At 38.9% G+C, this 24,882-nt stretch overlaps 2 protein-coding genes and 1 long non-coding RNA gene across 7 annotated transcripts in view; 1 reads left to right on the top strand and 2 right to left on the bottom strand.

Moving 5' to 3' along the window:
- The window catches only part of spir (spire type actin nucleation factor), a 62,605-nt gene extending 40,627 nt beyond the window's left edge, over positions 1-21,978 (top strand). The window contains exons 5-16 of one of the 4 annotated variants that reach the window (XM_070209084.1): positions 1,738-1,855; positions 1,934-2,013; positions 6,002-6,132; positions 6,567-6,678; positions 13,355-13,487; positions 17,300-17,376; positions 17,453-17,645; positions 19,318-19,389; positions 20,363-20,517; positions 20,596-21,204; positions 21,272-21,585; positions 21,660-21,978. In XM_070209084.1, coding sequence (XP_070065185.1) covers positions 1,738-1,855; positions 1,934-2,013; positions 6,002-6,132; positions 6,567-6,678; positions 13,355-13,487; positions 17,300-17,376; positions 17,453-17,645; positions 19,318-19,389; positions 20,363-20,517; positions 20,596-21,204; positions 21,272-21,585; positions 21,660-21,882 — 2,217 coding nt within the window. In that variant the 3' untranslated portion in view covers positions 21,883-21,978. Of the gene's footprint in view, positions 1-1,737; positions 1,856-1,933; positions 2,014-6,001; positions 6,133-6,566; positions 6,679-13,354; positions 13,488-15,165; positions 15,995-17,299; positions 17,377-17,452; positions 17,646-18,678; positions 19,121-19,317; positions 19,390-20,362; positions 20,518-20,595; positions 21,205-21,271; positions 21,586-21,659 lie in introns of those variants that run through there. The other 3 variants (XM_002052108.4, XM_015173269.3, XM_070209085.1) reach the window with 3 other exon arrangements.
- Positions 13,597-17,304, bottom strand: LOC116651591 (uncharacterized). 2 transcript variants are annotated; one of them, XR_004304604.2, is made up of 3 exons: positions 17,114-17,304; positions 16,121-16,232; positions 13,597-13,989 (listed from the first exon to the last, which is right to left on the bottom strand). It is a non-coding gene; the product is annotated as an uncharacterized lncRNA (long non-coding RNA). The 2 variants fall into 2 exon arrangements; XR_004304603.2 differs by having other exon boundaries at positions 13,597-13,992.
- Positions 21,979-23,213: 1,235 nt separating the features above from the next.
- On the bottom strand, positions 23,214-24,858 carry La (La autoantigen-like). The gene is made up of 2 exons (XM_002052107.4): positions 23,769-24,858; positions 23,214-23,690 (listed from the first exon to the last, which is right to left on the bottom strand). Exons 1-2 carry the CDS (start codon positions 24,747-24,749, stop codon positions 23,493-23,495), a joined length of 1,179 nt encoding a protein of 392 aa, XP_002052143.1. The 5' UTR covers positions 24,750-24,858; the 3' UTR covers positions 23,214-23,492.
- Between the last annotated feature and the right edge of the window lie 24 nt (positions 24,859-24,882).

The following is a 24,882-nucleotide window of genomic DNA, read 5'->3' on the forward strand; positions in this document are numbered from 1 at the left end:
GTTATTCAATTCTGAAGTGTTTAGTTATAGGTGGGCAGGAGGAAGAATTATAGAATATTTAATGTCATTTTAAAGAAATCCTCATTTATCTCCTCATCAGAGATACAATCCTTACACATTGATCTGTCCAATAATTAATATCGTAATAAAATGAGAACACATTTCAACATAGTCAGTTATAATTGTCAAAACTCGGGCTCGTTAATAATTAAGTTAATGTACATATATTTTGCAGTTGTATAGCTTCTTCTTTAGGATGAAAAATGGATGAAGTTCGCAATCTCGTACAGGGTGTTTTTCAGTCGTTCACACATGAACGTTTCTACAGCCATTGGAGGTGCGCCGTCATTTGGGTAACCTTTTGACCAGGCTTTGACTGCTCCATTTGGCTTATATACATAGACATACATATCTGAGAGATATGGATATCCAGTTGGTGGCAGTGTGGGAAAACTAGTTTGGCGCACGTTGCATAGACGCAACAGCAGTTGCACTTACAGTTAGCCAAGTGAGGCGCACACTCTCAGATACTTGTTACCTGTATCTATGGGTTTGTATCTGTAGCTGTAGCTGTATCTATATCGCGGCTAACCGCAAAACAACAAGCGCTCAGTTGGCCAGCTCAATTGCCCGGGTTCTAGATTACCCAGTCCAGACCAGACCAGACCAAACCAGACCAGATCTCTGCCAGGCAATTTCATATTGCGGCAGTATGGCAGATATTAAATAACCAAATAGCCATCAAGTTGCGGCCATTTCGTAATAGGAAATCGCTCTGCACTTGATTTCACAGCTAAATGCGTTGTAGGAATTCACGTTGCACTGCATCCGCATCCATGCCATGCCAATCCATAACCAAAAGATCACGATCATTTGGTAATTTGGCATTCAGGCGTGTGATAAACAGCATTGCATTGCTGATTGAGCCCCCCCCGGCTAGCATAATAGCGCAGAGACCCCCGACCCGCCGCTCCACTGTGTTCCAGCTCAATGCGCATTTGCTCATCACATGCATCGATTGCAGCAGCAATAGCAAGTGCAGCGCCACCTGTCGGCGCGTTCTACCCTCTCTAATGAGCCACTTTATAGAATTGACACATTACTGTCAGGCAACATTGAGCAATGGGTCTCGAGTCGTTCCACCGAGCCAGCCACTCGGTGGCATGCAATATTTTCCACTTGCTTGACTTTTCTGACACATTTGCGCCAAATGTAAAGTTTGAACCATCTGCAATAAGTCTGGCCTATGCGATTCTTTTGACTGCCAGCAGGGCTTAGCATGGGTTATGGCCCAGTTAGGCGCGTTGTTAGCCCAGCTGGCAAGCTAATTAGAAAAGAACCTGCAGCTGTTGAAAGTTTGCAATGGATTATTGTTAATTAGATGAGTAAGCAAAAAATACGGAAGGTATATCGATAGATAAATAATAAGATAGATGTATTATTTTTTCATGGGATCAGCTCTTTATATTGCCTAAAAAGGTTGAAGCTCAATATCAAACCTCAAATTTGCTTCAGAATTCTAACTAACTCTTGCCAAGTGCGCTGACCCGGATGCAAAAATATTTGATAACATGCACAACTTCGCTAAAAATTCTCAAAAACAGTTAAATTTTTATTGTATGGCATAGATCAGAAAGTGTTCTTAGCCCCTCTCTCTCTTACATATACATACTATATTTACATTGTTTTTAAAAGGTGTTTCCCTGATTACTTAACATTGACTAATTTTGATTACAGACCTGTACAAACCATATAAAGCCCGCATTACCAGAGAACCATTACAAAGCCGTTTGTCGCGCCTTGGTAACGGAAACAATTGAGCTGCGAATATTTTTGCAACAAATCCTAAACAATGGTAAGTTACAAGAAAAATACATTCATCTATCCCAACTTATGCATATCCATAAACTTTTGCCAATATCTTTTTCTGTAGATACCGAAAAACTAATAAAGGCATCAGAAACATCGCAAAGCACGCAGTATGAGCTGGCGAAGCTGGGCTTCAACGACTGGGTAAGTCCCCTTCCCTCCCCATCTTAAGCACACGGTGTATATCTTACATTCGATTCGATATGTTATGCAATATTTGAGGAAAAACCACTAATGGTCTTTAAAGTGGGCTACACAGCGAATCACGACCGACTCTTTGGCTGCTATTTTGGCGCACCTCTTCGAATCCACCGGCAGGCAACCATCATCATTATCATTACCATTATCATAGAGATCACGCGCAATGTTTCAGCTTTTATAGTTAGATGATGGTAGGGGGTGGGAGGAGCGTCTTCCGTTTTAACCTCAACGGGGCCAGGTGAAAAAGACAATGAAAAAAGTGAACCATTTCACAAAATTCACTTTTAATTTTAATAATCGACTCGCAGCGGTTTGACAGCTCCCATTATCCTAATGAGTTCGACTATGCGAGATACATTTAATGTGCGACACATTAGCGCCAAATATTTGGATTCAAATATATCTATATACATATTTGTAATCGAGTTTTTTGTGTGACCTTTAAATATAAAAAAAAAATGTCGAGGCCAGCTCAGGAATTCGCTTGTGGTTGCTATTGGACCTCCAAATCCATTGAGACCAACACGCAAATTGGCCAAGCACGCAAGCCAAATAGGTTTGTGGCAAAAAAGAAGATGAAAAACATGGACAATCTTCTGTGTGTTTTGTCAGTTTACAATTCAAGGTCTGTGGGTTTTTTGAGGCAGTTTGCTTGCATTTCATATTGTGCTATTTTTAAAGAAAGGCAATGTTCAAGCAAAACAGAACTCTTGACAACATTTTCCTTCGATAATCTTAAGCATCTATGAAAATTTTTACTTATAATTCGCAAATAGTTAAAGCGTCCACTAAAAAAATGGCTCATTAGACATGAAACTCGCTAAGAAAAATCGCTGCCACAAAGTAAATGGAAAATTATCTTATTTTATCTGATCATTGACTACCACAATGTCAGTTCTAAAACCAACCTAGGCTAAGTTACATCAGTAAACGATCATGATTTGTGTTTTTTCATTAAAGCGTATCCAATATCCTGCTATGCCCGAGCCAACAATATTACCTTGGGCACACGCCCCACACATCATTTGGCATGCTGATAAAACAGGAAAGAAAAACCGCAAAAAATAGGTTCGCGTGCGCTAGACTACATACGAGTCGGTATCATATATCATAAATACAGCCAACCCATCCTAACTCTCAGGCCCGTATCAGCGCCATATTCGTAATTAAATCAACAAAAATTTGCATTTCGTTAAAAGGCGTTGATTAAAAATCAGAAAAAGAAATATTATAAAAATAAAATGAGGCGCAGTTCAATTGGGCAATTAATACCCATGACTTGTTGCGCAAAGACTGTATACAGTCCATTCATGGCACCCATAAAGAATGTAAAGCTCCCAATTGCAGGCGAAATATGTATTTATTTTACAGCGAGTGCCTCTGATGATATTTGTGTAATTCTTAACAATTGTAGAGTTTGATTAGAAACTGTGCCTGTTCTTATCAAGCAAAGCGAATGACTGACTGACGGTTTGTACCCATTGAAATTGATAAGATTTCACCTCCTCTCTAGACTCTCTGTGTGTCTCCTCACCTGTCTATTGTTTATATGTCAACTCTTTAACTTGGGTTTTCTTCTACTCGTATACCCTGTAGCCATACCATATGGTTAAACGGGTATTTTGGCTTTACGGTTTTATGTAACGGGCCCCTCTCGATTACTCCACGATATCGATAAGTATCGAGTGAATCTCTGCTTTCTGTAAATGTGAATATGTATAAAGGAAGTGCGAAGTGTGATGATCCCTGAATGCTGGATATAGAGTATTTACTAGTCGTACTCTCCAAACTACATAACTATTGTTTTGTTTTGTATTTTTGGTAGAATTCAAACGCAACAAACTTTATATAGTCAGCGCTTTATCAGTTTCTCGGAAGCCAAACAGCCTTCAGAATGTCACACAATAAGTAGCTGATGCCCCTTGTCGCCCCACTCCCTACAGCCCGTCTCTTAGTTAAGACCGGAACGACAAGCCCACGCGATATGCAGACTATAAGAAACGGTTTTCAGATCTGCTTGGCTCTTTTTTGATTGTTGCCCCGTTTTTGGATAGAGCTTTACGCTGGAATTGCTGAAATTCTTTTGTTTGTTGCATTATTATATATTTCTTTGTGCTTCATGCTTTGTTGGACTTTTAGCCGAAACAGTTGCTTTGGAGCGGGTAACTCCCTGTTGTCTAGCTATTTGGGATTGGACTGGAATATGAGTGAGGTAATTACTTGAAAGCAATTAGATGGAATGCAGCAGACGGTAAACTCTAATGGAAGATTTTTACCTTAAATTCTTTCCAGAAATATCGTATTAGCTTGGCTTAAAAGTCCCATGAAACTCAGTAGTACAATGTGCTAACTAAATTTCAATTAACATGGCTTGAAAATCAAATCAAATACATTGTATTTGAGCCCGTCCTTCTTGGAAATTGTTTCCCGATAGGATCCCGATATGACAACTCTTTGTTGGATTGAGTGTAGAATAGAATTGGAGCTTAATGCCGGATAGGGGTACTCTTCTTTAACTTCTTGGTAAAAAAATGTTTCTAGACCCCCTCTCAGCTATCACTGGCAACAATTGGACAGTTCGCTGATACAACATTCAACTTTTGCCCCTCTTTCTGGTGCGTATAGTTTGTTAGATTGCGGGAATCTCTTTCACCTTTTAGCCGATGCTATCGAGCATATCAACATAAACTGCATTTTCCTAGACACAGCCCTACATGTGTTTCGCTTTGCTGCTTAGCATGCTAATGATGATGATGATGATGAGCATTGTGGTGCTGCTGTTTTTATGCTAATATTCGTGATGATGATGCTGAAAACTCCACCTACCCGAAAACCAAAAAAAAAAAAAAAAAATGAATTTTACAAGCGCTACGCACATGTGCAATATTTCATGCAACATGGCAGCTTAACAACAAACAACAAACTGTTGCAAGCGCTTCCGGAAGCTGCCACACGTTGCCCATGATGCGCTGTTGTTGTTTATGCCATGGCTATTGTTGTTGCATTTATTGAAGCGCAACAACTACAGCCTAGCGCTGAATGCAACATTTGTCGACTTTTTTGTTGCCTTGTGTCGATTATGCGATTGTGTCCAAAAAAAAAAAAGACGAGAAAACATGTGCCGCAGCCTCTCAGCTTTGTGGGTGTAAATTAGCAGCCCAATACCACCCACCCCCCCTGTCGCCGCGACTATTTTGCATGTTTAATGAGCTGCCACAAAATTTATTGCCGCAAATTGACGCAGCCGCTGACAGGAACAGGAAAAGCGACGCCGCCACCATGAAAAGTGAAAATGCGAATCACTGTTACATCTAGTTTAATCAGTTGCACCCGAAACTCTGCTCCCCCCCATCCCCTCCCTCATTTGCCATTGTGTGCTAAATACGCTTCCTGCCATCGCGCACACATCGAACACATTACTCATACGCACTGTTAACCCGCCAACTGCCAGGTGCAACTGCCACAACTTACATCTGAAGTGTCAAGTGTGTATTTGTGTGTGTGTGTGTGTGTGTGTGTTTGTGTGTAATGTGCGCTGATTGGTATTGAAGCGCTTGACTTGATCACAGCGGGTCTAAATTATGGCTAAATTAATTAAAATATATTCACAACGGCGGAAAAAGTGAAAAGCCAACCAAGCTAAGTAGCTGCAACCCGCTGTGCGCCACTGATTAAAGTGAGTGGCGATTGCAATTTCTAAGCCTAAGCCCCCCCTCCCCACTTCTTGTCTCTGTCTTACCTGCTGCCTATGCAGCACGAGCTGGAACTCTGGAGAACGTTGCAAGTACGTCCAATAAGCAAGCAGCAATTGCTTTCAATATGCCTGAGTCCAAAGCTTAGTGCATGTCTGTCAATAAATATAAATAACTGTTTATACAAACAACTATAGCCGACTACTAATGCTCTTATTAATCTCTTTCTCTTGCCATAGGCACGCTTCTGGGTGCAGGTTATCGACGAGCTGCGACGCGGCGTTCGCCTGAAGAAGCGCAACTATGAGCGCACGCCCATCGAATACGAGCTGACGCCCTATGAGATACTTATGGGCGATATACGCGCCAAGTAAGTAAACACCTATGTAGATACCCTGTATCTGAAATTTAGCATATACTTGTGTGTTTGACAAAACATACAACAAAACTGAGGGTCTCTTGCTCTCATAGTTTCCGTCAATAGGAAATTTTTATAATTATCGATAGTTTTCGATATTACGAAAAAGCGATATTTTTCGATATTACGAAAAATCAATGTTTTTCAATATTATTCAATATTCCAATTCCTAGATATTCCAAATTCCTAGAATTATTCTTAATTCTCAATACATTAGATGCATAACATTACCAATTCAGACATCGTCGGAGACGAAAATATGTACTACATTTGGGTACGCTTCCCTACTTAAAGAACACATTTATATACTCGTTTATATACTCTACAAAAAGAGTATCAAGCCACAAATATAAATTTGAAATTTCTCTTTTTTCTTCTTACCACAGAAAGTATCAATTGCGCAAGGTGATGGTCAATGGTGATATACCGCCGCGCGTGAAGAAGGATGCCCACGCGATGATCTTGGAGTTCATTAGGTCACGGCCGCCATTAAAGAAGGTGTGTGTTGCGTTCCCTATGCCCATTTCGAATAGCCAAACAAATGCTTAATATGACTGTCCAATGTTCCAATGTTCAACTAGTTACATATATGCACTGTCTCCTATCGCGCTCTTTCGCTTTCAATTTGTGAATTTTTGTGTTATTATGCATATACTATATGTATATATACATATAATTAAGTTTTACACGTTAGGTTACTATAAAAAAATATATTTCAATTTATTATTTTCACTTAACGGCTACTTTTGTTGAGTACATTCAGATTTGCTTCCCGAATATGAACTGATTTATCTAACTGTTGCGGTCGCTTAGCAAACTTCGCTTTGAGAGAGTTTGAGTCAAAATTGAGTGAAGTTTGAGCTGCGTCAGCAATTATGCGTGGGATAGTACTCTGATGGGAACATTGACAGTGGCGTGATATTTAGGGTGAATTGTTTATGTCTACCAAAGGGGGACAGTTTGATCTTGACCAATGTCGATGTTATCACCAGGCTCTTTGTTTACAATATTAGAAATGTTTATAATTGTGCTTATGCTTATGTGCTAAGATATGTTAAAGGGTGGGTGCGACTATGGATATGTCACTCCCCCAACCATTAGAAAAGTGCCTGTCCTCAGGTGTTTAAGTTTGGATATAGTGTAACATTTTCTTCTTTTACAATTGGTATATCTCCTATTATTGTAGGTGTTTCTTCTACTTTGGGTTTTTTATATTTTATAATTAATTTCTTAGGTATGCTTTTGAACTTATATGTCAAATACAGTGTTAAACTTATTAATATGATTACAAATATGGTTATTGTAATTATCTGGAATACATTGTTAAATTTTGTATGTGCATTTATAATTTGTTTCGTTTGTACAAACGAAAGTGGTTCTAATTTTATAACATCATTGCTTACGTAAATGCTTTGAGTATAATCTAACATATTGTTTGAAATTGAAATTTCATTAATTTGCAATGAACAATTAAAGATTTTTATTATATTGTTTCCTTCTATTGTTATTTCGTTATTTATACAATTATGGTTTAATATAGTTTTTGGTAAATTCCAAGTTAAAATTATATTTGGTTCTATGTAGTTGATTTGAAAATTTTGCAAAATTTTAGTATAACTACATTCTGATGTTATTTGGTTTAAAATTCCTGTTAAACATTCATTATTAATTAATTTTTTTGTTTCTCTGCTATAAACTTTTTTATCTTGGGTAAAATATTTTTCATGAGCTATTTCTGTCAAAATATTATTATTTTCATCCGGGTATGGAATTATTTCGAATACCGGGCTTTTTATTATTTCTCGAGGAATATGGGATATTATCAGTATTTCGTTTGTATCTGATTTAAACCAAGTGGAAGTTTTTGTATTCAACAATTTCTCAGAATTAACATGCAACAAATAGTCATGTTTTAGTAATTTTGGGTTAAAAATTCCTAATCTTGTGAGCTGCATTCCCATCTCAATGTCTTCTATATATTCTGTAAAGTGTTGTAAGTTAAATATAAGGATATCTAATTTCTTTCCTTTTTGTTTCTCTTGATCTAGTTCGTTCATGATTTCTATTCCTTTGTTTATAGCTTCTATTATGTAATTTAATTCGTTAACCTGAACGCTGTTTTCTGCTAAGTTGCTTATTTTTTGTTCAATTTCTGCTTTGTCTTCTTGATTTAATGTTCCAAATAAGTATTTATATGCTGTTCCTACTATGTTAACTAAACCTCTTTTGCTACGTTTGGCTATTTTTAAGCCGTTTATTTCTCTGTTTAATTTTTCTACTAGGTATTCGATTTGTATAAGGTTATTGAATTCTTTACTTTGTTCAATTAAATTGTTAAAAGTTTCTTCGGTTTTTGTTGAGGTTATTTATTAGTTTTTCTTTATTAGCTTGAGTGTCATACTCTGGTGTACCTGCATATATGAATATGTCCGCTGGTGTTCTGTTAGTCGTTTTGTGCTTTGTTTTATGATTGTACGTGTAGAGTATAGTTTCAAATTTTGTAAGTTTATTTTCGACGTCTGAGTCGCTGTTAATGATTCTTAGTTTTTCGTTAACTGTCTTATGAAATCGTTCTACGTCGGATATACCGTTTTTACTAGTGGTTATATTAATATTTACTGCTTCTGATTTTAGCCATAATTGTAAAGCTGTGCACATAAAAGCTGAGTCTTTGTCTGCCTTTATTTCGATGGGTTTACCCATTTGGTTGAACACTTGTAATATAGCTCGTTTGGTTTCTAGCCAGTCTCTACTTTTTATTTCTATTAATGATGCAAATTTTGAATAGATATCAATGCAAGATAAAAATTGTTTATCTCCTACTATGTAAAAATCCATTACATATTTTTCTCGGATATTAGCGATTTCCGGAGTTATTTCGAAAGTTAATTTTGTATCTCTGTGTTCTGTTTTTGCGATGTTGCAAATCTCACATTCATTTATTAGATTTTGAATTAGATTTTGATAATCTGGGAAATAGTGGGTTTCTTTGAACCAATTGATAGTTTTTTCAATTCCTGGATGTAATAATTCTTTGTGCTTTTTTAATATTAATTCTTTGAATTCTGCGTATGTTTGAAGGTCTATTAATTTTGTACTAGTTTTCATTGCCTTTGTTGAATTATTCGGACTTATTATTTCTAAGTAGGCTTCTTGAAAAATTGGAAAATCTGCTTCGTTGTGGAAGTATAGCACACTTTTCTTTGTGCATAAGTATTCTTTTATTAATTCTTTGGCATGCGTATTAGTCATGTCTTTGTACGTAATTTTTATGTTGGTTTTGTGAAAGTAATTCGTAACTTTTGTTTCGTTCTCGGTTCCTTTTTCAAATTCTATTTGTCGATTATAATAATTAAGTGGTCTTTCTGTGATTTGTAAATGGTTACTGTTGTCTTCTTGAGCACTATGTATTGTTGCTCTTGTGCTAATTGTATCTTCGCCTAAGAAGTTTTCGTTTAATTGAATTCTGGACAGAGCATCTGCCACATAATTTTCTTTTCCTGGGACGTATTTAATTTGGAAATCAAACTCATTTAGCTTGATCTTCCACCTTTGTAATTTCATGTTAGGTTCTTTCATATTATTTAACCAGACGAGTGGTCTGTGATCACTAAGGATTTGAAATTGTCGACCAAAGAGATAGGACCTAAAGTATTTAGTGGCCCAAACGATTGCTAATAATTCTTTTTCAATCGTTGAATAATTTAACTCATGCTCGTTGAGAGTTCTACTTGCATAGCATATAGGCTTATGCTCTTGCGAAAGGACGGCCCCTATTGCCATATTACTCGCGTCTGTAGTTAATGAAAATGGTTTTTCGAAGTTAGGGTATATTAAAATTGGGTCGGATGTTATGAGTACTTTTAGCTTTTCAAACGCTAGCTCGTAGTCTCTGTCTTTTATATTGATTTTTGCTCCCTTTTTTAATTTAAGTGTTAATGGTTTTACTATATTAGCGAAATTTGGTATAAATTTCCTATAGAAACCACATAATCCTAGAAATGATTTAATTTCTTTTGGGGTTTTTGGAATTGGGAATTTGACAATTGCTTGTATCTTGTTGGGATTTGGTTTTATACCCTCAGTTGTGATTATGTGACCGAGAAATTCAGTTTCTTTTCTCATAAACTCGCATTTATCCAACTGTAGTTTTAAGTTAGCTTCTCTAAGCTTCTTAAATACCTTTTGTAGCGACAAAATGTGTTCCTCCAATGAAGTGGAAAAAATAATAATGTCGTCTAAGTAGACCAGACAATCCTTAAAAATTAAATCTTCTAAGAGATTGTTCATACAACGTTGGAACGTTGCAGGTGCATTCTTAAGACCAAATGGCATGCGAGTGTACTCGTAATGGCCATGTTTAGTCGAAAATGCGGTCTTGGGTATTGAACCAGGATCCATTTGGATTTGGTGGAAGCCTTTGGCTAGATCAATGGTTGTGAAATATTGACATTTTCCAAGTTTGTCTAATATTTCATCCATGATCGGGATAGGGTATTTATCATTAATAGTTAGTTCATTGAGATTGCGGTAATCTATGACTAACCGGAACTTTTGCTTTCCAGATGCATCGTTTTTCTTTGGAACGATTATTACTGGTGAGCAGTAAGGGGATTTGGATTTACGTATGATATTTTGTTTTATCATATCGCTTATTTGTTTATTTACTTCCTCATCGTATATTTGAGGATATTTGTATGGACGCTTGTAAATTGGGTCCTCATGTTTTGTTAGAATTTTGTGTTTAATTGTACTAGTGAAAGTCAAATTGTCACCTTCATGGTACTGGATATCACGAAATTCATGTAAAACTTTTTTTATTTTTTCTTTTTCTTCTGAGTTTAGGTGCTCTAGCCTAAACTCATTGTTTTCTATTAATTCATTATTAATAGCGAAGTTAAATGGTCTGTCCTCTGTTGAGGGTGGATCAAGGCACTCTTGTGCGGTCATGTCCTCTTCGACCTCTTCGTCGTTATATCTAAAACAAAAGTTAAATTCTCCTAAGGTTACGGATCCTTGTGCATAGTCTATTTTTGCTTGACATGCCTCAAGGTATTCTCTCCCAATCAGAACATCATAATGCTCTGAGAAGTCGTGAATATAGAATTTTTGTTTGCTCGGACAAATTTTGCTTGCTCCTAATCGTATACTTTGTTTTAATTCAATAACACCATTTATGGTGTGAACCTTTAATGTTTCGTTGTAAACTGGAAAATTTAAGCGGTTTGTTTTCATTAGATTTATGGTTGAACCTGTGTCGATGACACATTTTAGAACTTCGTCATTCATAATCAATTTTATGAATGGATTTCTTCTGTTTGTTCCGAGGCTTGCTGATGAAAATTTTCGGATGTATCCATTTTCATCTGCCCACTGTTACTATCTCTTTGACGTTTAGTCGGAGGGTTTGGTGCATTCAAGCGTGAATGGGACTGATTTTGGTAGTTTAAGGGATTTTGGTATCTACCTTGACTTAATTTCTGTTGGAACTCGTGGTGAGCTTTCTGATTGTCTTCGGACTTATTATGCTGTTTATTTTGTGCGTGATAACTCTGATTCGTGTTGGAATAGCCACTTGAAATGGTGGTTGGGTTAGCATTTTGCTGATAATTTCCCATGTTCCTACGATTGTTATTTGGATTTCCCTGAACATTATTATTTTTAGGTTTTTCAGTAACACTATTTTCATATAATCCCTCTCTTTGAGCTACTTGCTTTAGTTTTTGTGTCGACGTAATGTCGTGTCTGGCTAACATCATGAAAAGCCTATCTGGTAATTTTTTTGTAATAACATCTTTGATTGTGTTATTCATAGCATTTGTATAAAGGGTTGTATTGCTAGGTATATTTTCTAGTGCTAACTTATTTAATATAACAAAAGATTTATTCTCGAGCTCCTCGATGAACTTACGGACGTTTCCTTGGTAATTCGTGTTGTATAAGCGTCGAAGGAGTTCTTCAAATGGTGTCTGCACTTTGTATTCTTCAATCAATGCGTTTCTCAGCTCCTGCCAAGTGTTGGCTGCTGTCCTTTGTGATATTCTCTGAGCATCTCCTGTGACTTGCAATTCGATGGCTCCGTATAAGATGCTATGTTGTCTAACATCTCGGGTTGGATACAGGTGTAGGATGTAATCTATCCTTTTAATGAAGGCGTTTAGTTGATCCGTTGATCCGTCAAAGCTTGGCACCTGTCTAAGTTGTGAAAGGGCCTGGTTGAGGTGTTGTTCTGATAATTCCATTGTCATCTTGGTGTAATACACTTTTTTTTGAATAGTTTTGAGTTTGTAGGTTTGAACTTTATTGTTCTTTGATTTTGCACTTTTATTTTAAGTTAAAGTTTGTGATGGATTATTGTGTAAATGTTTTTTTTTTTTTGTGTGTGTGTCTTAAAAAGACTCAGTAATAACGTATTGCAGGGATCAAACGATATGCAAAGCCAGTCGTTATTAACTGTAGTAGCTTTATTGCCCAAAGGGTCAATATTATTAAGCTACTAATGACCCGAAGGTTCTTGTGCGGATACGTATTCGAGAAAATTTTTATTACACTCCGACAACACTTTCGGTCGCGATTGTGCGTTAGATCTGGGAATTAATTATCCTTTAGCGATCTTTAATTTTTCCCGACGTATCCTACCGGCTGCGCCAATTAAGTTTTACACGTTAGGTTACTATAAAAAAATATATTTCAATTTATTATTTTCACTTAACGGCTACTTTTGTTGAGTACATTCAGATTTGCTTCCCGAATATGAACTGATTTATCTAACTGTTGCGGTCGCTTAGCAAACTTCGCTTTGAGAGAGTTTGAGTCAAAATTGAGTGAAGTTTGAGCTGCGTCAGCAATTATGCGTGGGATAGTACTCTGATGGGAACATTGACAGTGGCGTGATATTTAGGGTGAATTGTTTATGTCTACCAAAGGGGGACAGTTTGATCTTGACCAATGTCGATGTTATCACCAGGCTCTTTGTTTACAATATTAGAAATGTTTATAATTGTGCTTATGCTTATGTGCTAAGATATGTTAAAGGGTGGGTGCGACTATGGATATGTCACTATATATATATATATTTTGCTAAAATAAACCCATTCGTTTACTCAATTCAATTAATGGCATATGGATTTTCATTAATGTTTACAACAAATGCTCCTCATTGTTTTCTTTAAAGGCCTCGGAACGCCAACTGGGCCCACCATTGAAATGCACGCCCTCGCCCCGGGAGCAGCTGATGGAGTCCATACGCCAGGGCAAGGAGCTTAAGCAAATAACGCCGCCCGAGACTCCACCGCTTAAGGAAAAATGTAAGTGAAAACTCCCATTGAAATAAAACAATTATAAATAAAGCCTGTAACAGAGTTCACTGTGGCACATACTCTTCACAGTCAATTATTTGATTAACTTAAATTTTCTTGACAAAAATTAAGTCAGTTGGCGTTTATTTGCAATTGGTATGCAGCATGAAAGTGTATACATATAAATAACTCAATATCCGGAAGAAAAGAGGACTGTTGAATTACAAAGATAATGATAAGATATCGAAAATTAAATATTTGACTGTCAGCAAGTATTTGCTTAGCCACAAAACACTTCTTTTTTTTTGTGCCAGCAAACTTTGCACAGCAAAAAAGAGAAGAGTCTTTTGATAAAAACCCGCCTCTTATGCATATTTGGTGTGTGGCAGAGTCAATCCCCTTCTACTTGTGTTGTCATCAACCTTTTCCAAAAATTTTCAACGCCAAACCGTTCATAAATTGTTGTCATACACATGCTGCCGCCTGTCAGCTCCTCTGCTGCAGTCCCTGTCTTCTGGGCAAAAGAAAAGAAAAAAAAAGAGAAAAACTTGTTAGCCACGAAAAGTTTTCACTGCACTTGTCGGTGCCCCATTGTCCGCCCCTGTCTAACTCGTAACTATGTCTGTCTGTCTGTCTGTCTGTCTGTCTGTCTATGTTTGTGTTTGCTTGGCCAATTGCCGTTGCTGGCATGCGCATGCCAGCATAGATCAAAAACGGCAACATTTTCCAATCGCCTCTGCTGAAGGAAGCGTGCAAAATTGTGACACACAAAGATAGCGACAACGTTGCAGCGCTTGCAGCAACAACAACAGCAGCAGCAACACGACACAACCTCAAAGACGACGACAACGACGGCAACGATGAAGATGATGATGACAACAACTCCGCCTGTGGCTGCGGCACCGGCGCTATGTTTGTTTGTCTGCAGTGAACTTTTGTTTGTTTGGCTCTGCTGCAATCGCTGCAATCGTGCAACAGAGGCCGAGTGAAAGACGGTTGCGCGTTTGGTCAGATTTTTGAAAACCAGTGTTGCATACCCCTTTGAGCTGGCTAGAAAATGGCGCTGTTTATGAATCAGCCTAAAAGCATGCAGCGTTTTTTTGGTTATTTTCTGTTGCCGCCTGGCTAATATATTAGATCTTCATTATTATGACCACTGTGCTTTATCCACCTACATATCAGGACATACTATGTGGCTGAGTACCTTGTTTTGTACAGCTGTATCCTTTTTATGACTGTGTACAAAACAATTAACATTGAACCACAGTAAACTTGAGCCACTTACTAACACTGTTAATAAAGCTTAAAATCGCTCATACAAATTTCAATTACCGTTAAAAACGGTTTAAAAATAGCTGTAACGTGCCCTAGCGCCGCCCATTCACTTTCATTAGTTAGCTTCAAACTTTTGCAATAATCAAACGCACAGCTTTACGCATTCAGCCTTAATGTGTTCTCTTTCTGCGTGCTCCCTTAAGCGACGTCACCAAATTAATGACGTAACAAAGACAAACAGCGTTAAATGTTAAATGTCAAAACAAAACAAAGTGTACGCGCTCTCTCTCTCTCGCTGTCTCTTAATCTGTCGCCCACTCTCTTTGCGCGACGCATGCGCTTGACGTATAAAGCTTTTCGAGCTCAAGCAAATGCGTTGCTGAGAGACAGAGTCGACAGTTTTGTGTTAAGCTTCGGCGGTGTCGCTACGTGTTGTTGTGGCTGGCCGCAGGCGACGCGTGGCGCGGGTGAAAATGAAAACGACCTGATTAAGCAGTTTAATTGAAAACTACTTGTAACAAAAAGTATTAACTACGCGCGTCGCGCTGCCAAACGACTATCAGTCAGACAGTCAGCCACTCAGTCAATTAACTAGACAAGCACAAGCACAAAAACACGCACACGCACACACCCCAAAAAATGGGACAACAACTGTTAGCCCTACGGTAGTGGGGTTGGTTGGTTGCCTGTCGGATCGATAGCCCGAATGCAACCGTGCAAGAGTGAAAAAAAAAAAAAAAAACAAAAATAAAGAAAACACAAATCAGGAGAAAACAACAAACGTGCTGTGCGAAGTGAAGTGCCCTGAAAGTAGAGCAACAGCTCTGACAGGCGGGGCGCCAATTTCCTTCACATGCAATGCAAAGTTTAAGCCAACTTTCTTAGCCAAAAACAAAAACCAAAACCAACAACCGAAATCGCTCGCTGCGCACAAATGGCTGCCAAACAACAAACGACGCCCAGTGCCAAGCGCTCAACAGCCGCTGCAGTGTTCAGATCGCATCACGTCGTACGCAACGCGGATGTCGTTGATGTTGCCAGCGATGCGTCGCTCTATTGCGGCCCCGAAACGGAAACCGAGACAGTTGCTGCCACACACTTGCAGTCGCCGTTGCAGTTGCAGTCGCCGTTGCAGTCGCAACCACAGCCAACGCCACGTGCTGCACCGCGTGCTGTTGCCACTGCAACCGCTGTCAATCCGCCAACACCAAAGCCCCGTCAGGCTGTCAGGACATCAAAAGGTAGCAGCCAAGTCGTTATCGATGCCACTTTTTTGCTTTGACCTGGTTTCAATTTCGAGCCAGTTGGTTCGGTTGGGTTGGGTGTGGGGTTGGGTGTGAGGTGGGGGTAGCGGGCAGTAACAGTACCGTCCTTCGAGCAAGAACTTTGCATGCAGCATTCTGCTCAAGTATATCGCAAAAACAAAGCCGCAGGCTTTATTCCAACTGAAATCTGGACAGCAGAGTATAATGAAAGAGCCTAGAGTGGAAGAGAAGAAGAAAATACAAATTAGTTAGCTTCAAAATAAGGTAGATTTGTTTTACAGTATTCAAATTATGACAGTCCCTATTTACCCTCTATTTCTGTAAGCACATACAGTTGCGGCCAAAATAATAGGCTACGTTCAATGCGCTTGGTAAACTAAGCAAAAATGCAAATTTAATCAAGGAATAGATGGAAAGCAGGCCAAAGCTAATTTACTTTTAAAACTCTTCTAGGAATGACCCTTGGCCCATGCATTGCTTCGAAGTCCATTTTATAACCTTATCAAAGGAACTTTGAAACTGAGAATTGACTTCTATAAACATTGATAATACATTAAATTTGATTCAAAATAATGCACCATATTTTCTTCTTACTTATTTTTAATTGTCTAATAGCAAATGTTTAATCACTTTCAACTTTTCTGAAACTAATGAAAACTATGCGGAATCTGTTTAGAAACTAAATTTGTGCATGGCTAAAAAACGGACTTAACTAAAAACAAACGAAATATATTTGCCTTTGAAATTTGTGGTAAATTAAATAAATAACACATGAAGCTGAAACATGCTCTTCGGGTTAATTTCCCAAGCACTTTTACGAGCATTGCACAAGCGGAAGAAAAAACTTGACGGGTAGAACCATTAAATGCGTTGACTTAACGGTTAGTTGAATGCCCAGACGAGACACTAAAAAATAAATGAAAAAAAAAAAAAAAAACTAAAGAAACAAACCGACAATAAGATGACAAAGTAAAAGAGCAAAGCTCAAGACGTTGTCTAATTACCGGGCGAGGGGCGATTCCATGGAGCTGGTTACGCTCTAGACCCCTTTGGGGGCAAAGAGGGGGAAGGTTAGTCGCTGCTTGTGCAACTTACCGAGCATGTAATCTAATCAAAGCAGCTGTGAGTGCACTCAGTCACACACACACACACACACACACACACAGACACACACATTGAGAAGGCAGCATACAGATCCATTTTCCCATAGCATTAATTTAGTCTACTTCATTTTCGCTCTGTATCTAAGAGTTACGTTTCGTCTTTTGTTTTTTTTTGCAGTGCTTCCAAATTCGACAAACGCGACGCTGTCACGCTCCCGGCAGCGGCTCATCAAAGTGGATTTCTCAAAGTTGCAGGTAAGTTAGTTGACAGGCCGTGCCACATGCCACACCATTCGATTATTCAATATGCAACAAATATTCATCTGGCCAGGACGACGAGCAAATCTTCGATGATTCCAGCATCAGCAGCGGCAATGCCTCCACAGCAGCCGCCGCCGCACATCTCGCCGAGCTGCATCGTTATTCCCAGCCCAAAATGCCGCCATATCCCATTGGCGGCTACATATTGGGCGGTCAGATGAGGCACGAGTCGCCGGCCTTGCTGATGCGACCGAGACGCACAAGTGAGTATCGATGTCAAGCGATATCTATATATATATATATATATCTATATAGAATATACAACAGCTGTTACGAAATGTGCACAAAGTATAAAGGAACAAGTTCTCTGTAACCCAATCGGATTTCAACTGGAAATACTTGGCTTACTTGGGTTACAATCAGCTTCAGATGAAACAAGTTAAAAAATCAACTAGTTTGATTTAGTCTAGAAAACCCTCCGCTTTGTTATATGAGAAGCTATATGAAAGGTTTCAGCTAGTTCAGAAATAGAAAGTTTATAGCATCAGATAATCTTATTTCCACAACAGATTAACTACAGATCAAAAATTGGTCATAGGTAAAATGAAGGAAAGCGACTTAACTGAAATAGGAATAAATACTTCTTATAAATAACTCACTATTTGGACATGCGAATAAATAGCACAAAAACGGGCTGCAAACTTTACACAATGAGCTATTTTTAAATACCATATTTTATTATTATTACGATGAAGGCATGTTAAAATAAATATTGCAAGTAATTCGCATTTTCATGGTTCATAATGAATTGCCTTGACAAGGGCTTTAAACATTTTAAGACCTGACATTTTTCAATTTGTCCATGGATGATTGAAGGCGACAGTTAATTAAATGAAACCAATGATATATATACAAATATATATATTGTATCTTTAAAATCAAATAATTATTGGAATTGGAAATAGTTGAACTCTGTCTTTGTCCGTTTTTATAGAGAATCTCTTATTTGAATAAATTTGGAACTAGCATGAAAATTCTTTTTATATTAATAATAAATAGAGATATATTATTTTTGATAGCAAGATTTTTTGTTTATTCTTCGATAAATTGATTCCAATTCAATTTATTTAATCCTGCTCCTTCGTACTTTGTGTGACAGTTTACTTGCATACGATATTTATGCTTTGATATATTGACGCGGTTTTGTTTTTATTTAAAATTTTATTTTTATTTTATTTCTTACTTTTTCCACACTTGCCACGAAACAAAACACAAAAAAACTTTACTTTTGCGAAGGTATTTGATCGTTTGTTTAAACCTGGCCTATTTTATGATATGCGAACAACTACCGCTAATGAATTATGAATTATGTTTTATGATTTTGTTAACAAAATCAAATGTATTATATTTTGCCAAACGCACTAAGAACAAATGGGAACCGACTTGATAATATATATATATATATATATATATATAAAGATGAAATATATATAGTTGGTTGGAGAGCAGTTGGTGTGGGCGCAGGCTGAAGACAATTGATGCCGGTTAAGGATATGCACACACACACGCACACACACACACACACAGACACAAAAACGAACACACACAACTGGAAGAAATAATCTCGAAATATTTGTAATAACAACAAATACACAACAAATTTAAAGAAGATAACTTTAAACAAGTATAAAACATAATAAAAACGGAAATATTATAAAAACAATGTTGCATGACAAACTTATTATTTTTATATATGCAAACTAACATTTTGGTTGATGTGCTTTCAAATGAAATTTTTTCATTAATATATATTTAATTTTCAATTTGAAAAATTAAAAAAAAAAATACGCTTAAATATAAAAAAAAAATTACGAACAAAATGAAAATTTTGCACACGCTGCCTTAAACTATGCAACACTTTTTTGCGCTGGGCAGAGGATCAGGCGCCGCAACAGCAGCAGCCGCAGGACGAATATCGCAGATTCTACAATAACAATGCCTTGGAATGTAAATATGCGAGAATACTCGAAGATATGATTCGTTCTTAGCTTCTTGTCTGCTTGCAATCGCTCACGTATTCGATACATTCAAAATTGAAACGATAACAAAACTGCATTTATCGCTCATTGTTAAAACATTAATTTTATCACACAAATAGTTAGATCCAGAAATTGCATTATTAACTGTATCAAGCTAAGTTCTCTTCTCTCGATAACAACAAACATCAGCTTCATAATCGATAACACATCAAATTCCACACCATCAAACTGCATAACTAATTAAATTAATGCAATCGAAATCGATGTAGACATCTCGTCTTCGTTGAAACATTCATGCATCAGCCCGGGGGGGCAGCAAAGCGACTGAATTTAGGTGTTAAGCAGAGTTTAATTGTTATCGATATCGATAACTTTATAATATAAATTAAATTTCATTGTGAAGCTCCATATTGCAGTTGAAAGATATTCAACCTATTTTTCATAGATTGCTGAAGTATTTAGTATCCTCTGAATCAACAATAACATTTTATTCGAACTTCAACTTTTAAGAAACTATTTAAAATTCAATTAAGCGAACGTGTAACTAAGGTTATTTGTTGTTGTTGATGATTTTAATTGGTTCCATTCTTCCATTTCTCAGGTAGCTTGAGTTGATTTTCAATTGAATTTCAATTAGTTTCTTTTGTCTTTTGTCTCCACACAAACATCAAATACATACACATATACATACACTTCACACACATGTGACGCTCCCCTTCGCACCTGTCACCTGTCACCTGTCCACACTGCCCGCTGCTTGCTGTACGACTTTATGAATGCCTTGTTCTTGTTTTCGCTATCGTTTGCTCCACTATTATTATACACATCGAGACACACATACTATATAACGCATACGCAATGTTGACCGACCTTCCATGGAATGGCGCATCCCAACTAATGGCCAACCGCCGCCTTCTTCTCTTTCTCTCTGCTTTCCACAGCCTATGACCTGGCTACGCAGAGCGAGTCGCGACGCGCCTCCGCCCGCCGTCACACCATCGTTGGCTGCCAAAGCAACCTGGACGAGACGCACTCGATGCCGCCCACGCGTCCCGAGTCGCGTCAGTCGGATGACGTCAGCAGCTCCTCGAAAGAGGTGAGTTGAGTAGGACCTAGTTGTAATTAATCTTATGACGCATCCATTAAACTTATTTGACCTTCTCTGCTTGCACAGCCTTTGAAGAAGACACCTGAAGCGCCACAGTCGCTGGAGCAACAGCAGCAACAGCAGCAGCAGCAGCAGGCACGTGGAACGTCTGGAACTGGAGCTGATGAGACTGCGTCGCGTTCAACATCCTCGCTTGGCCCATGGAACAAGTCCTTTATGGACAAACAGACCTGGATGGAACGTGGTGATGATCGGCTGTCTGTCACGCTGGCTGAGATCGTTCACATACGTTCCGTCATGACCAAAGCTGAGCTGGAGGGCCTGCCCATGGATGTGCGCGTCAAGGAGGATGTTGAAAAGCGTCGTGTCTGCTTTCTCTGCCTGCGCACGCGCTTCTCCTTCTTCGGGCCATGGGGCATCCAGTGCAAGCTGTGCCAGCGCACCGTCTGCGCCAAGTGCTATACCAAGATGCGCATACCCTCGGAGCATTTTCGTAATGTGCCGCTGGTGCTGATCTCACCCTCGCTGCTGTCCAGCCCGGCCAGCTCGAGCACGCCATCGCCATCGCATCACGCTGCCCACCACGCGCACTCCTCATCGACGGGCAACATCATGGACGATCAGTTTCCCAAATCGCTGATCGAGCGCCTCCTGCGTTCCGAGTCAGATCGCAAGGTGAGTCCAGGAGCACTTCAAAAGGAACTGAACATTCATAATTAGCTATTTCATTGACCATTCGCAGACTCGCAGCACGGTGGGAAGTGCACCCTCATCGCCCAAGCACCAAAGATCAAACATGAGCACGCCGGGCATTAGTGTTGGCCCAGGCTCTGCCGCAGCCGCTGCCACTGGCCAGGCCGTAGAGGCGTTGCACGATCAGGCATCCATGTCCGCCTCCTATTCCGGGGCCATGCGGCCGTCGGGCGTGCATCAGTACCAGCAAAAGCAGCAGCACTACAACAACGCCATGTCCCGCAGCATGGAGGGACCGCGCAGTCTGCCCGTGCACAGTCCGGCCCATCGGCCGCTGTCCAACAGCAGCACACTGGAGCGCAAGTAAGTATTGCTGCTGCGTACCAATACAACCAGGACAGTAGCTTATGCTTTTCTCTCTTTCGCTCTCCCAACAGATCCCGCTTCTCGCGCGGCTTTGCGCTCTTCTCCTCGGGCAGCCATTTGGCGCAGACGCAACAGGACCAGAAGGAGAATCTGCGCGGCGAGCAGGTGACCGTTTGCAACGATTGCCAGGGCCTGGTCAATGAGATCACCAGCTCCGTTAAGCAAAAGCGCAGCTCGGCGCGCAATCGGACGATACAGAATCTCACGCTGGATCTGACGCCTGTCTGGAAATAAAACTCGTTAACCAGATTAAGGCAGCCTACAGCGCACTATTAACTACATAACACATATTATATATAGCTATATAAATATACACATGCATATTTTGGATGGACTGTTGTATACATAAGATGGAGAGGAAGACAAGCAGAGAGTTTGAGTTGAAGCCAGCGCCTGGATATCGTTGTAAATCGTTAGATCGTGTTAGCCTAGTAATAAGTAAACAAGAATCCCTAGCAAAAACGGAAGGCAACGCTGTATATTTCTTCTTCCGACTAGGAAATAGCTTGAGCGCGCACCCCACCATACACACACACACACACACACACACACATACTCGTAGATACTCTACAGATACTACATAAACATATACATACATACATATATATATATATATACACATATAGATAAAGAAAATGGAAAACGTGCGATATGCGATACGATGACGTTGTTTGTAATTGTTTAATTTATGTATAAATGTTGATTAAGTCTCGTATAACTCGTATCTACATATGACAAATGCACAGACCCTAACAAAACAGCCGAACAATACGATATATATATATATAACAATTTACTAAACCACATTCAAGTATATATAGGTTATCATTATTATCAAATCCAAAGCACTCTATAGCTTATGCCTTCGATTGCGCATGAGCCTTAACGATTGAATCCTTAAGTTGATTATAGACAAAGTTAAGGAACTATTGTTGTAAATTATCTGCTTGCACAGATCCATTTTGTTTGATTTCCCTGTTGGAAAAGAAGAAAATATTCGTTTTGTTTTTCATTTAAGTACCCACAACCTCCTTTCAAGCTGACTTTCGCTATTCTCATATTCTATATATAAACCTATTAATAAATTTAAATTGTGACTAGTTGTTTAAAGCTAAATATAATTTTACACCTAATTGCAATTAGATAATAGTTTAACTACAAGAGAAAGAAAAACAAATTTTGAAAATTTTATGTTTCTTTTTTTTTGCGTATCGTAATTTGTAAATGCATTTAATAATTGTAATTTATGAAGTTTATATTAATTTTTTATTGTTTTTAAGTTGAATCATATTTATGTATATTGATATTGCTATCATTTAACAAACACACACACACACACATACACATACACAAGAAAAGAACGAAAATACACAAACCAGCAATAAAAATAAAAACTACTAAAAAATAAATGAATTCTCTTTCATTCAATTAAATCGACGTCATTTGAAAAGCTTAAAGCAAAGTAAAAGCAATCAACTGATTCGATCAGCATTTATCCCCGCAGTCACTTCCTTGAGTCTCTGCTAATTTTGTTTTAAGCCAAGCAACAGACAACAACAAGTATATACAAGATAGATTACAAACTGATATTTATTTTAATGTTTTTTTGAGCAAAGAAAAAAACAAAACATGTTCAGTAATAAAAATAAATTAGAGTTCCTCTCATATTATGTAAACTGTACATATTTCTCAGATATTCGGATCTCAGACTTACATATGCCTAATGTTATTGGAAAACTAGTAATAGTAGCAATTGGATGTCACAAAATGGTTGCTTAAAGCTAACAACTAGAACTAACATTTTCATCTGCATCTGGAGTCTAGCACAGCACTTGAGTGTGTCGCTACTCTGAGCGCTGCTTCTTGTTGTTGTTCCTGTTGTCGTTGCCGCCGTGACGCTTGCGGCCGAAGCGCTTGTTGTTCTTGCCACGTGTGAAGTCGCGACGCTTCTTCATGAATTCGATAGCCTTGTCCAAGAACTCTTTTTCCTCATCCTCGGTAGCCTTGCGCAGTGTGAGGGAGACTTCATCGTTAAACTTGAGCTGTAAGGTGGACACAACAAAAAAAAAAACAATATTTTAGTTTTAGAAACGAGAACTAGTGTCATATGGAGATGTCACCTTGGCATCGTCCACTTTGGCAATGTATTTCTCGGCCGCATCCGCCTCTGTGAGACGTACGGAGCCCTTGGTATCGCCCTTGTTGAACTCAATGTAGGCAATATCAAAGTCCTTGACTTTCTCAAAGGCTTCGCGTATCTCCTCGCGTGTGACAGTGTCTGGGGCACCCTCAAAGACAACGATCGCGTTTTTGGGCAGTTCAATTTCGGGTTCAGGCTTGGCCTCCTTCTTGTTCTTGCGTTTCTCGTTCTTTTTTTGATATTCCTCCTGCTTCTCCTTTAAATATTCAATCTGCCACTTGCGCAGCAGCTCACGCTCCTTGTAAACGATCTTCTCCTTATCGAAAAACTCTTTGGCTTGCTCCTTCTTTTCGAAGGTGACAAAGATACTGCCCTTGAACTTGTACGACTTTGTGGGCTTGTCGTAATGTTTGCGCATTGTCACATTTACCACCTTTTCGTAGGCGCTGACAAAATCAAGTATTTCAGTCATTTGGGAGTCCAATGGGAAGCCCTTAGCGTAAACGGTGCGTTCCTGAATCTCCTTGCGCCGCTCTTCATTGTGTTCCGGCACGGGTCGCTCGGGATGACGGCGCAAGCTCTGTTTATCCTCGCTGATCTCCACCAGGCCCTCGTCAGATTTGTTCAGCGCATTAACAATCTCATCGAAGTCTGTGGTAAGCGATGCCAAACGTTTGAATGTGACCAGCACTGAAAGCGGCACCCAGCCGCCCTCGTTCTTCGATATCTGCTCGCTGAGGAATTTGTCTCGATGCAGATTAGCATCGCCAAAGTAGTATTCAACTTGCCGAATGATTGCGCGCTCTTGCTTACTGTATTCTTCAGCAGCGGCAGCCGCCGGTTCCTCTTTCTTTACATCTCCGTTTTTGTCGGCTTCCGACTCAACTACATCTTCAACCTTTTCAGCCTCCTTCACTTCAGCGCTCACCTCAGCGTTTGGTGTTTCTGCAACTGCGGCCATTCTATTTTCTTTTCGTTGAACTATTTAAATATTTTCTCAAAGAAAATAAAACGAGCAATGTGCTGCGATGCAAAACACGTGTGCGGCAGGCGGCAATAGAACTGTCAAGCCGATGGCACTATCGATATATTGG

This window comes from Drosophila virilis, chromosome 4, assembly GCF_030788295.1.
Source record: "Drosophila virilis strain 15010-1051.87 chromosome 4, Dvir_AGI_RSII-ME, whole genome shotgun sequence".
NCBI classification, from domain to species: domain Eukaryota; kingdom Metazoa; phylum Arthropoda; class Insecta; order Diptera; family Drosophilidae; genus Drosophila; species Drosophila virilis.